The sequence below is a fragment of the Gobio gobio genome (genome assembly GCF_949357685.1).
Source record: "Gobio gobio genome assembly, chromosome: 18".
Taxonomy (NCBI): domain Eukaryota; kingdom Metazoa; phylum Chordata; class Actinopteri; order Cypriniformes; family Gobionidae; genus Gobio; species Gobio gobio.
Window position 1 is genome coordinate 19,581,649 of NC_137111.1, and position 13,534 is coordinate 19,595,182.

At 37.7% G+C, this 13,534-nt stretch overlaps 1 protein-coding gene across 1 annotated transcript in view; it reads right to left on the reverse strand.

Moving 5' to 3' along the window:
• LOC307141746 (uncharacterized protein) overlaps positions 1-13,534 on the reverse strand; it is a gene marked incomplete at its 5' end in the record, with an annotated part of 252,555 nt that overhangs the window by 30,686 nt on the left and 208,335 nt on the right. The window contains 8 exons of the mRNA XM_079842185.1: positions 1,776-1,823; positions 1,918-1,968; positions 3,753-3,797; positions 5,878-5,931; positions 6,070-6,123; positions 6,850-6,903; positions 7,698-7,751; positions 9,268-9,372. Coding sequence (XP_079698311.1) covers positions 1,776-1,823; positions 1,918-1,968; positions 3,753-3,797; positions 5,878-5,931; positions 6,070-6,123; positions 6,850-6,903; positions 7,698-7,751; positions 9,268-9,372 — 465 coding nt within the window. The remainder of the gene's footprint in view (positions 1-1,775; positions 1,824-1,917; positions 1,969-3,752; positions 3,798-5,877; positions 5,932-6,069; positions 6,124-6,849; positions 6,904-7,697; positions 7,752-9,267; positions 9,373-13,534) is intronic.

A 13,534-nucleotide genomic window follows, 5' to 3' on the forward strand; every position in this document is an offset into this window, starting at 1 on the left:
CTGAAGGAAACGTATGATCTCTGTAATTGCAAACAAAGGTTTCTGTACCAAATATTAAGTTCTGCTTTTCTGATGTATCAAATACTTATGTCATGCAATAAAATGACAATTAAATACTTAAAAATCATACAATGTGATTTTCTGGATTTTTGTTTTAGATTCTGTCACTCACAGTTGAAGTGTACCTATGATAAAAATTACAGAGTTCTACATACTTTGTAAGTGGGCAAACCTGCAAAATCGGCAGTGTATCAAATACTTGTTCTCCCCCCTAGGATAGCTTGAGGGTGAGTAAATCATGAGGTAATTTTCATTTTAAAGTGAACTAATCCTTTAAATCCTGTCTGGCTAGCGCGCTTCCCATAATATTTACGCATTAGGTCAGTAGGCGGTCTTTTGTGGCTGTTTGAACATGCATTTTCGACTACCTCTGGAAGTGGTATAAAGTGGACAAGCTTAAAACGTTATAGACCCTGTTTACACCTGTATTTAGCGTTGTCCAATTGTGATCGGATCAGGTAACTCAAATTCAGCAATTTAACAAACATTTAAACGGCATTCTCATTGAAATTCTGAACAATCCTATCTAGCAATTTAAGGCATCAAAAGAGCACTAGTTTTGTGATATGCATGGGTGACTGTTTATGCCTTTGTAGATTGTTTCAAATCATTCACTTATGAGATTCCATGATGCTTAGGATGCTGACTCAGAAGGTAGCTGCCTACAATATGTAGTCAGTAGATGGCGAAACGGCATGCTAGGCTGTGGAACAGAGCCCAGACAGAGCAGCATTAGACATAAAATACAAACACTAATGTGAATTGAGGCACATTGAGCCACTTTTTGAGATGACAGCCAAGAGTGGCTCCAATTTACCTTATTTCCCCCATTAAAACATGATTGAATATTACATTTGAAAGCTAATTTTATCCTTTAGCACCCCAGTGAGCTAATATATCATGACTCTGCATGCTGACATAACCCTGTCACATCATTCTTTCTCCCAACCGCAAGCCTCTTGATAGTTCAAATGAAGTTTAAGTGAGCTTTGTCTCAATGCGCTCTCTCGCTGCAGCACGTCAACAAGAGGAGTCACGTTCCACTTAGAACCGGTTCAGCTGAGGATAAAACCGAAACAAAACCCCCTGGGGGACTCGTAAGCAGCTCCTTGTGTCTATAACAGTGAGGAAGGAGATTGGAGAGTGTCCTATTTCAGACCTGCTGATAAGGGTTTAGCATTTTTCAGAGTTCTGGGCGGTCTGGTAAAGATGGCCCAGGAGGGAATACACTCTTGTTCTTCATGGAAAGGAAGGACACATTACATACAAAGTAGATAAGTGTGCGTGTCGCTGTGTTGATAAGCTAATCGGATGTTTCTGCTAGGGCAGAAAAGCTCTGTTATATATATATAATTTTTTTCCCCCCGTTAAAGCTCTGCATTTAAATTACCCCTTCTTTACAAGCAGCTACATTGTTGACTTAGTGTGACTATGTGTTGTTTTGCCCTTCTCCCTTTGGGCTATATGCCATTGTCTGAATTTCACATTTGTGTCTGTGTGGCCGTGATCCGTCCTTCAAATCATGCTGTGTAAAACTCTTGAAAACAGAGGCAGACAGCAGCTAAACCGAATACAGATTCACAAATCAATGTAGCTTCTTTGTGTACCGTCATTTAAACTTCATTAAAAGTGCAACAACTGATTCCCTGCGGTGGGTTAACTTCAAAACAGCTATTTATTTTATGTGGGGCATAATTAAAAAAAATACAACGTACCGGGGGCCCGGGTGGTCCGGGTTGGCCTCCGGTATTAGCCGCTCCATTCTGAAAAAAAAATTATACTACAGTTTATCAAAAATGAACAATGTGACAAATAAAATGACATACTAAAATACAGCGACTGTGTTGAAAGTTTTACCTGAAGCTTATAGAGACTGCTCATCCCATTGCCCTCTGCAAATGGAGCACCCTGAAAAGAAAGGTTTACAAGGTTTTTAGCATGTTGCTAAGTGGTTAAGTAAAAAAAAATTAAAAACACACACCAGTCAATAAGATATTCTTGTCTCCAAATGTATCATGGGTCTCTCCTTCAATTAGTCAAAGTCAAAGTCAATGAGATTTTTCTCCCGTTTTATCATTCACTATGCAATAAAATAAGAAAGGAAGGTAACACTCTAGTTTAGGATTCAATTCTTACTATTAACTAGTTGCTTATTAGCATGCATATAACTAGGATATTGGCTAACACTTTACAATAAGGTTGTATTAGTTAGCATTAGTTAATGCATAAGTTAACATGAACTAAAGGATAACTAACTATGAATCTAAAGTTGCCATTTGTGTATTTCTTGGGCCAAGAAATGGGTTTTAATCAGGGCTTGACATGAACTTTTCTGCTCACCAGCCATTGTGGCTAGTGGTTTCTCAAAGTTACCAGCCGCTCAGTATTTTCACTGGCCACAATTTTGACATCAATACTATGAGGAAAAACTGCCATACAGATATTTCTAATATTACCTCATAATTTGTATATATACAGCAAGTATATTAGGCTGCTGTCACTAAGACCTGACACACGGATCCATTATACTGTTACACATGTGTTTTCTTTCACAACTGTTTACATTTACTTAAAACATAACTGACTGTGTTTACATGAATATTATCCATAATCAGCATGTTGACATTATTTTGTGTGTATTTGACTGTTTAAGCGCAATAAGCAGTGGAAAAAGAACTAAATTTAGTACTGAGAGACGGCTTTATGTGAACAAAAAATCTGCGGGAAGGAGAAAAATTATGTGCAATCCGCACAATCCCACACCGAGATTCAAGCTCTGTAACACCAACAATATTCATCTGGAGCAAATGAAAAGAGTGAGGGGAGGCGGTTTGTGTGTAACTCGCTGTCGGAGAGATCACGAGAGAGCGAGAAAACGCAACTGGTGTATCTATCCTGTGGAAATTGAGTGTTAACAGATATTTCAGTATCGAGAAAACAATATTTTTTGACAACAATACATTGCACTTAGTTTATTATTTCAGGTGCCTTTTAAAAGACTACAATTGAAAAATGTATCGGCTATACCAGATAGAAAATTCAACCCGCCAAAGTGGCTAGTAGGAGTGACTGCGTTACACACCCCTGCTGAAATACACTCGCATTTGACGGGTTGGCGGGTGTTAATGTCAAGCTGTGGCTAGAATGTTCAACTGATGTGGTTATGAAATTATGGCTAATGTTATGTGTCAGTTAGAGCATTGCATACTGTGCAAACTCTTTTGTAGTAAATATCAATTGTTAATTTCATTATGGATGTTTGAAATGAGATGGAGTGCTGAAGAAAATAGATTTTGCAGCTTTATGTTCACTGACATGACAGCTACATTGTTATGTGGACTGCTGAACTTAATATTTAGGTCCTGGTCCATTTAACTCTAAACCTTGACGTATGAAAAAATTGTTATTGAAACTTTAGACAAAATATTTAAAAAAAATTATAAAACGTTAACATTTTGTATCATATTTTATACATCAGGCTTTTATGTCAATATAGTATGATATGGAGTTCATACTTTATTCTGAGGACTGACTAAATAAATAAATAAATAAAATAAGTGTTAAGGAAAACCGTTGAAATTCATTGTTTTTGCAATTCCTAGTGATGGTGAACATGCACACTTTAAACTTCCACACCTTTACATTTACAATTCAAGTCATCTTAAACACTTGCAATGAGCACCAGAACTTACAGGAGGTCCAGGAGGTCCGGGTCTGCCTTGTGGTCCTTCACTGCCCTGGAATAAAAACAAATTCCTTTTCTTTACATGCGTAACACAAACTCTGCCTCTCCAAACACGGTATGTGATTGCATTGAGAGTCAGGGCCAAAGCCATGCTGCAGTGTTAGCAAATGGTGTGAATAATAACAGGATTCAGATAGAGCCCTTGGAAGTTTTGAGGATAGACTCTGTGCCCCTTAGCTCTTATTGGGTTGGCTCTCAGTGGAGTCGACTAGCTGATGAAAACGATGAAAAATACCTCTATTCCTTTTCTAGTGCATATCTGCACACTGCAGGGCACCACACAAGCTTGTCGAACACATCGAGCAGCATTTTCACTATCTCCTGCTAACCGTTTGTGAGAGTATTACTCCAGCCATTTATCAGACAGTGTGTGTGACTCATACTGATGCAGATGGGTCAAAGAATTATAATGTTGGGAAAAGTGAAAAACAGAAAAAGATGTGTATCACATGTTGTCTTTATCCCACTCTGAAATACAATATAATTGCAGAATATAAAAAAAACCCATTTAAATGTATATACTAGGGCTGTCAATAGATAAAAAAAAGATTCACGATTAATCGCACCTTTGTTGTGCGATTAATCGCACACTTATCGTGAAATTAAGCATGTGCCATTTATCTCATTAAACACTTTGGGCCTCATTCATGAAATGTTCGTAAATATATGAGCAAATTCAGAGTAATTTGCGCGTATAATGGACCTTTACGAAAACTCTCCTCCAGATTCACAAACGCTTCGTATACCACGGATTCGGTAGTTAAACGTGTGTATATTAATGAATTCCGAACATTCGTAAATAGGACGCACGTGCACGCTCATTCATAATTAGCATAATCCCCGCCCATGAGTTACAACTGCAAATGACGTGTGCAGGAACGCTGTGGAATCTTCCACAGTATTTAGCATAAATTCTAAAGAGACTAATTGACCATATGCCTAGCAATAAATATTCAATTATCGTGTGTCCACCAAAGCATTTTTAGCCAGCTAAAAAAATGCCTGGTGCTCTTCTGAAAACGGCCAGCTGGTGGCACTTGAAAGCGCTTTGCAAGGGCAGCGTTTTTCCAGCTGAGATACTTTGATTGCTATGAATATGATACAGAATATCCATGGCAGTAATGTGTTACTAGTATCTAATTTTGAAGAATATTACTGAATATAAAAAATGCTGTAAAAAGCAGTATTAACTTCTCCATTATTGTTGTTCAGTCGGTGTACAAGTATGATGATTGGTTGGTGTAGTATTTGTCCTGCCCCTCCTCCATTGTGATTGGACGGCTTGGTAAAAAGTGACAGTGAAGAGTGCTGCCTATTACCCAACGTTGAACAGTAAAAAAAAAAAGACGGGGCAAATCAACAGAATAAACATTATTCTGGTACATAGTGCATCAAAATGCAATGTCATCAGTTTGCCTAAATTAGAAAAGAGAACATTCAAATGTTTTACGCACCATTTACACGTGGTAGGGAGCATGTGTAAATTTCTTTCGTACCAACTGACATTTTGAAAATACGAAAATTTTCGAGAATCCGAAAATTGACCTCAGATCGGCTTTACGAACAATTTACACACAAATTTGTTCTGCTCGTGTTTCATGAATGAGGCCCATTCATTTTGTCATAATTTGCTATATCCAAAGTAAACAATCAGATTGAAGGGTTCTCACAAAGCTGTATTTTCTGCAAGTTTCAGGGATCATTGGAGACTACAAAAGGACACCAAATAACCAAAAATAATGTAATTCTATTATATAATACATTTATACACACCTAAGTACCCATTAAAAAAAACATTGCATAAAAAAAACTTTACAGAATTCACAGTGTATAGTATGTATACAGAGCATCAACAACGAGATTGTTTTTATTTTAGACGTCAAGACGCCCTAAAAAACTGGTACATATGACAACCTCAGCCCTCAAATCTGGTGTTCACTTATTCACTTAACTTTGACTGTCACCATTCATTTTCATTCTATGGAAGAGTAGTGTGAATGCTATGTGGTTCACACAAAGAAGATGGTTTGGAATAACATCATCATTTTTTTGAAGGTCCTTAATATGCTTACCCGTTCTCCCTTCAGTCCTGGGGGTCCAACAGTGCCTGGTCTGCCAAGTAGTCCCTGGATGCAGAGGAATATGCAAAAGGATTTTGATTAGAAATGATGCTGGGAAGAAAAAGATTGCCAAGGAACTAAACTAAGCCCCATATAGAAATCATGATGCCATAATAACATTTCGTTTTGTTGAGAGATCCTCACCGGTGCACCTATACGGCCTGTGGATCCAGGCAATCCTGGCACACCCGGGGTCCCCTGGGAACAGAGAATTTCAGAGCACAGCTCAAAACTAAACTTAGTAAACTTAGTGATAATAAATTAAATTGTATGATAATGCATTCCCTAACCCTGGACCAATCAACAGTGAGCTTGAGGCTAGACTTGGATGCAGAGGAATATGACTTCAGCAACAATAAAATGAAAATAAATGTGCTGAAAATAAATTTCTATTTCATTTTTTAATGAAAATCCATTGGTCCAACTGTCTTACACTAGCAAAATACATTTCCATATAATGTTAGTATCGCTACAAATGCAAATGGATTAAAAAAAAAAATATTTTAAATGATTTTGTTTGCTGTCTTGCAATATTCTTTAAAAACCGAAAGAAGAAAAAAGATCTGGAAACAATATTTTAAAAGTAAAAACTAACCAACTATACAAAGTTATTCTGTTTATTTATAACCATGAAATGTTTGATTATATGTATGCTAAAATGTTATCACAATAAAAATTATTGGACATAAACAGATTATATAAGAGTCTGAAGTTATTTAAACTCTTATATAAACAGCAATGCGATAATAAAATTATTTTATTTCAGACAGGGAAAATAAAGTGACTGGTGTAGCTGTATACAGTAGTAGTCAACTATGATGCATCAGGCAGCTCCACTAACTATAACAGGATCTATTTATCTATGTCGCATTGCACCAAGACACACCCGTACAGTGTAAACACAGTGTTATTCTGATAACTCACCTCATCACCCTTATCCCCCAATGGACCAGGAAAACCTCTCTCACCCTTCACTCCCTATATGATGACAAGACAGATAAACAATAGTTGAGACAGGAAGTACACACTTTTGATTTAGTTTCTCTCTAAAGAATGTTCTCATACATTATTAATGCTTTTCCTCTGGCCTCAATTCTTGCCTGTCACTGAATGTTTCGCATTCAGGCACTGTTCTGTACTGTATATAAACTTTTTTTCTTTTGCTTTAATTGTTGCACCATTTATAAAATATTTACCTCACAACACCTTGCTGTAATGGAGGAAATGCATGTGACTTCCAAAAAGAATTACAGCTAAAGGGAAATCTGTGGATATTTATACCAAGTTCTGTCATGAACCTCTAGATGGTGCAGGCTGATAGGTCCTAACTCAATTTGGTAGCGATCACATTGTTATCTACATAGCGCAGCTAACTGGTTGCTGTTGTATCGATGGCCAATGAGCTGTGGCTTAACATTTAAATAATGGTAGTGTTGCTCTTAGCAGCCTGCAGCGCACTTTCACAAACCCTCCTCCTTCCCCAGCTCCACCTGTATAGATCTGCTACAGCAGTTATTTCATCTATGTTGCATGTGCAGCAGCATGTCTTACATGCTCAAAGCAATGTCTGTGAATGTACTGGCAGTAGCAAGTCTCGGTACTTGCCCTGCAGCAGCAGCGAAGCAAATCTATTCCGCTAAGACCAAATACATTAACATTGCCATATCCATTACCATGTCAGTCTCTCCGAGAGTTGTCATGACAGAACTAGGGCTCATGTGTCTCCTGATCACATGATTCTTTTCTCTAATCTGTGATTTAGGGCGGCTTACCTTCGGACCCTCTTTTCCAGGATTACCAGCTGGGCCCCGCAGTCCCTGATCCCCCTGTCGAAGCCAACATAGAACTTAAGAAGACAGATCCACAGGACAGACACAAGAATATGCAGTGGCCCAGAAAATTATTTGAGCAACAGTTCACCCAAAAATTAACACATGATTTACTCACTCTCAAGCCATTCTAGGTGTATATGACTTTCTTCTTTCAGACTAATATAATCAGAGATATGTAAAAAAGGCTGTGGCTCTTCCAAGCTTTATAAAGGCAGTGAATGGAGGATGAGATTTTGAAGCCCAAAAATTGCATCCATCCATCATAACAGTACTCCACGCGGCTCCAGGGGGTGACAATGGCCTTCTGAAGCGAGGCAATTAGTTTGTGTAAGAAAAATATCCATATTTAAAACTTTATAAACTAAAATAACTAGCATTCCGAGTGGAGTATGTTTATGTAGGATGGATGCACTTTTTTTGGCTTCATTTCATCCTCCATTCACTACCATGATTAAGCTTGGAAGACATTTTTTAATATATCTTCTATTGTATTCATCTGAAAGAAAAAAGTCATACACACCTAGGATGGCTTGAGGGTGAGTAAATCATGGGGTAATTTACATTTTTGGGTGAACTATCCCTTTAAGGCTTGAATACACTACATGACTTTATGATGTCCAGAGGAAAATTGGCTATCATACATTAAACTACTAAGGACCTTACAGTACCAGACTTTCTAATCATTCCAAACACAACAAACTCACGCATGACAGATTAAACAAATATGGAGATGACTGTGTGCTCAGTCGCAAAAGAAACGGGGCAAGCTCATTTGGATCCGGTTTTGGGTGGGTAGACGTGGTCAGCATGTACTCTATAGATTACAGGAGTTAGAGGTGAGTGGTTGTCAGTTGTTTTATGTATGCTGAAGAGTCATATATTGTGTTCTGTTAATTGTATTGTTTTTGTATTTGTATTGTATTTTATTACAACACTAGAAGATGGAGGACAGCTTCGGTTTCAGTAGTCACACGTCATACACTATTATATATATGTTCTAAAACTGGCTCAAGCATGTTTTAAGCATGTTTTGATATCTTCCGACTAGATGGAATCATAGTCTGTAGCCCAAAAAAATTACTTTTCAAACTATCCTCAACTGCAAATTGGGGTAGTGTATAGCAGCCTTTAGGCCACACTTAATGTAGAAATGTCATCACATTAGATAACAAAAAAAATTCATTTTAAACAGAACAAGCTGCTGTTGCAAGTAAAACATTTCAAGTTCTTGTAATTTTAGCGCGGGAAGTGAAAATTTCTTTGCAGATTTGATATCTAATACAATAACATGCATTCATTTTTAAGAGTGACTTGTGATACTACTTGGGTTGTTGTAGGGCAAATCTTAAAATCTAAAATGTATGTTGTATTTGTGTCTACAATGGTGCCATTTATAAACAAATCATTCATCACATTAGCCAGAAAAGATGACAGCAGCCAGTGCTAGAGAATCTCAGGTGGAGGGGCAGAATATTAATTAGTGAGGAGATGAAATTGCAGACATTTTTACCTTTTCTCCATCCATTCCTGGGACACCTGAAGCTCCAGAGGAACCTTTTTCTCCTTTCTGCCCTGGTAATCCTGGTACTCTGGTCTGACACACACTGCAGGCGTTCTGGCAACATCACAAACACACACACACACACACACACACACACAGACACAGACACAGACACACACACACACACACACACACACACACACACACACACACACACACACACACACACACACACACACACACACACACACACACACACACACACACACACACACACACACACACACACACACACACACACACACACACACACACACACACACACACACACACAGTAAGGTGCAGCAATCCAACTTTCTCTCCTTTAATCTCTTTCTCCTTCTGTTCAGATGAGCTTCGGATGCAACGCATTTTAAAATGAAGCTTTCTCTTAGTTCCACATATATAGAACCCATCATATACAAATGCATGTGATTAAATGCAGATGAGACAATTATTTTTTGTGCTTTTTTGCATGTCAAAGAAAATTTTAGCAGGTAAAATTATTTTTTTTAACTTATCCAGGTTTAAAATACATACCACAGATCTTAAGGGGGGGGGGGGGGGGGGGTCTAATGCTATTTTGTGCATTCTGACTTATTTACACTGTTAAAGAGTTGGATTCTCATGCTAAACATGGCCAAAATAAATAAAAAAAACAAGTTGATGCATTATGGAGTATTTCTATGCCAAATATACTCCTTCAGGATTCGAGGAGGGTGTCGGAAAGTTTGTCCCCATCAACGAGCTTCATTTGGGTTACAGAAGCCATTGGCAGCGCTGTCATTTTGTTTTAAGACCACAAAATCAACAATATCACTAAAGAAGTGTGTTTTTGGTTGTGAGGGAAAGATAACCTTGTTCAGCTTCCCAAATAACCCAGAGTTAAGGAAACAGTGGATGCAGTTTGTCTTTCCGGAGCAGCAACGGAGTTCTGCAAATGTGTTTGTTTGTACCAGGTCATGAGTCGAAACCGCAGGAGTGAAACTGCATCAAATGTCTGTGTTTTGTTGGCAATTGGCGCGTAAGTGCATATAATGTAAACAACACAAACGTATAGTGAATCGAATGATGTATTGTGGGGGCGGGGGGGACAGGACCCCCCCAATCTGAGGGCTGTCCCCCCCTGAAAACCATGCTGAGTATTGTAAATAATATAATGATATATACTTAAAATAAATGTGTAAGTAGTAAAACAATACAAATGCAAACGGGACAAAAAATGCGTTTTAAGTTTAGAAACATTTTGAGTCCCCCCTCCCCCCTTGTCCCACAGTGGTTTGATCCACCGCGCACCTCAACTAACGTTACCCATAGAACGTAAAAAAAGTACCACACAAATTTGGGGAGAGAACAAAGCTCTTCAGACAGCAGTTGTGAAACTCCAGCAAGCTGTCAAGGCTATTTTATTCACTTTAAACATCAGATGAAGTGATTATTTTCTCTTTAATACAGATTAGGCAAAACACTGTTAACATCACTTGCCCACCGCGGCACTGCCCCGGGCCACCGTCGTCTTCATTTTTATAGTAATAAAATAATTTGGTTCAGTTAGAGAACAGACACAACTATTAAAAACTGAACGCGTCTGCTCAATACAGCACGAGCCGAACAGCTGACAGACAAGATGATCGCGGAAGATTTGGTTTCAAAGCGAAATGTAAAAGCGCCTATTTAAATGAGTGTGTCATTTTCCTGCTGTGTTTTCATTACGAATAATAGGTTAATGAACTAATGAAATGCAAGCAACCCGCCCCCAAATTGGCGCTCATTCTAAACCTAAAGTAGCCTATATGCGCACTGCCGCTCCGCCAGGTCTGTGTTAGGTTTTGCTCAATATGAAGTGGCAGATCAGAGGGTTTGCTGCAGTTGAATATCTAAAGATCTGAATATCATAGTATAAAATACTATGTGGAGGACGCAAGATAATATAAGATATATATATAAGATATAATATAATATATAAGATAAGATAATATAAGATAATAATTATAATATGACTGCGTGGTGAACTTTAATCGTATTTAAACAACTATCAATTTGTGTTGTTGGTCAGATAAAATGAAAGAGAAAAGAAAAATGGACATTAGGCCTACATCATTTTTCAGTGCACCAAAACGGCAAATAAGTACGAAAGATTTTTTTTGTTTTGTTGGTACACATATCCTTATAAGTACGATTTTGGCTGTATTATTTGTGTCCCCTTCAAAATTTGCTCTTGAGAAATTTCATGTTTATTGTCCCCCCCAACTGTTAGATGAAATTTACGCCCCTGTGTGTGCGTGTGTGTGTGCTCGTGACTCTTTAGCTCCGCCCATTGCACGCCTCCACGAGCTCGGCTGTTTTTCGGAAATAAAGCAGTACAGCATATCTTTCTTTTATAAATATGATAAAACTAAATAGTCTTCAGAGATATGAAGGATGCAATACTACTCAATAGGTACTCAAGATTAACATGAGATTGGCAGAAATGATGTGTTATGTACCCTTTAATAAACTGCCAATGCATAAAACAATGTAAGTTTTTGATCTACCGATTAGCCAATTATTAAAATGAAGAATTTTCTCAAAATGGTAGCACAGAAAAAAAAATCTCATTCATATTTGTATTTTACTTCAACATGGTTTGAAAATTCACCAATGATTCAACTTTTCCTTTGACGCGGAATGACGTTTTGTCACTGGAACCATTTTATTTTGAGATGTGATATTTCTATGAGTCTCTGTCATGAAGTTTCCTTCCCATTTCAATTCATAGCAGATTTTCTGAAATATTATTAGGAGGAATCCTTTTACCTCCATTTCATTTCCACTAAAGGACAACTCTTCCTGTGGAAATACACTAAAAAGACTCCAGTGTCCTTATTTACGTGCATGAGCTCCACACATTTATCTGTTTGTGTACACTGACCTTTATTGCATATCTGTATAGGATTCATGCCTGCCCATCTGGCTACATGCTTTTACTAGCTTTCAGAGACACATATGGCACAGCAATCTAGCTTTGCACATTGCTAAAAGGTCAAACCCAGAGATACAAAAAACTTAAAGGCAGAGAACTTGTGAAAAGGTATGCATTAGTGAAATACTTTTTTTCCTCAAAGCCTTTTCCCCCAGGTTTTAACCTTGTCAGCCTGATGCATTCAACTCAATACATTGGCCCAATGATACAGAGAGAAACAGGAAAAGCAAAAGCGAAGGTGCTTTCAAAAGCAGTTTTAAACGCGGGGGCTAAGTAAGCAACCTTTTTCTCTTCTGCTCTTTAAAGAGTATAACTGTATAACTGGGAAGCGGAATCAAAGGTTTACCATAATGGGTCGCAGGGATTGTGCTGACATTTCACACTGGATGCACTTTTCGCGCCTGGCACCAGCGTGTCTCTGAAGGTAGCAATTTACTAGTGCATTAGTCCGTCCTGCTCGATAAGTGAAGGACAATTCAGGAAGTGCATTTATATTTGCGTTCTTTGTGCAAGACTGACAATTAGCAAATAGCATGTGACCGATATAGTAGCAGATGTTTAGCATTAGATGAGAAATAGGACATTTGTACACACATTTCGAAATTCAAAAGATTTTGAAAAGGGAGAAAATGTTGCTGTACAAATATGTATCAGAGCTTCATTAAATAACTAAGACGAATTAAATTAAAGGAATAGTTTACCAAAACTGTGTTTCAAATTTTTAAGCAAGAAGAGTTGCTCTTTTCCATACAACTTGAATGATGAATTATACTGCTAAATGTAAAAATTAAAATAAATAAAATCTAATCAAATCAAATAAATACAATCTTATTGCAATACAGTACGTAACACAAATTCAACACCATGTCATAAAATCAAGATGACGACATAAGTTATAAGCGTAATTAAACTAAACTATACTTGTTCTATCTTCATGCAGCATCAGCTACATATATTCATTTCTCACCATTCACCATGGTGCATTCTTCAAGTTGTCACTTCTTTGCGAGTCTCTCCATCAGTGTCCAACTCCGGTTTGGACATAAAAGGCTGGACAGTTTCTGACATTTTCAGTTGTTCTGAGCTAATCTGGGGTGCGTTTCCCAAAAGCTCATTAGCCAACTATGGTCGCAAGTTATCAACATAGTTCAACAAGTCGCTTTTTCCCGAAACTATAGTTCCAAGCGAACATTTGCAAAGCGTATTGTTTAGATATAGTACAATCTATATCTTTTATTTCGAATACATACATGTCATTTACATCTTTTAGTTTAT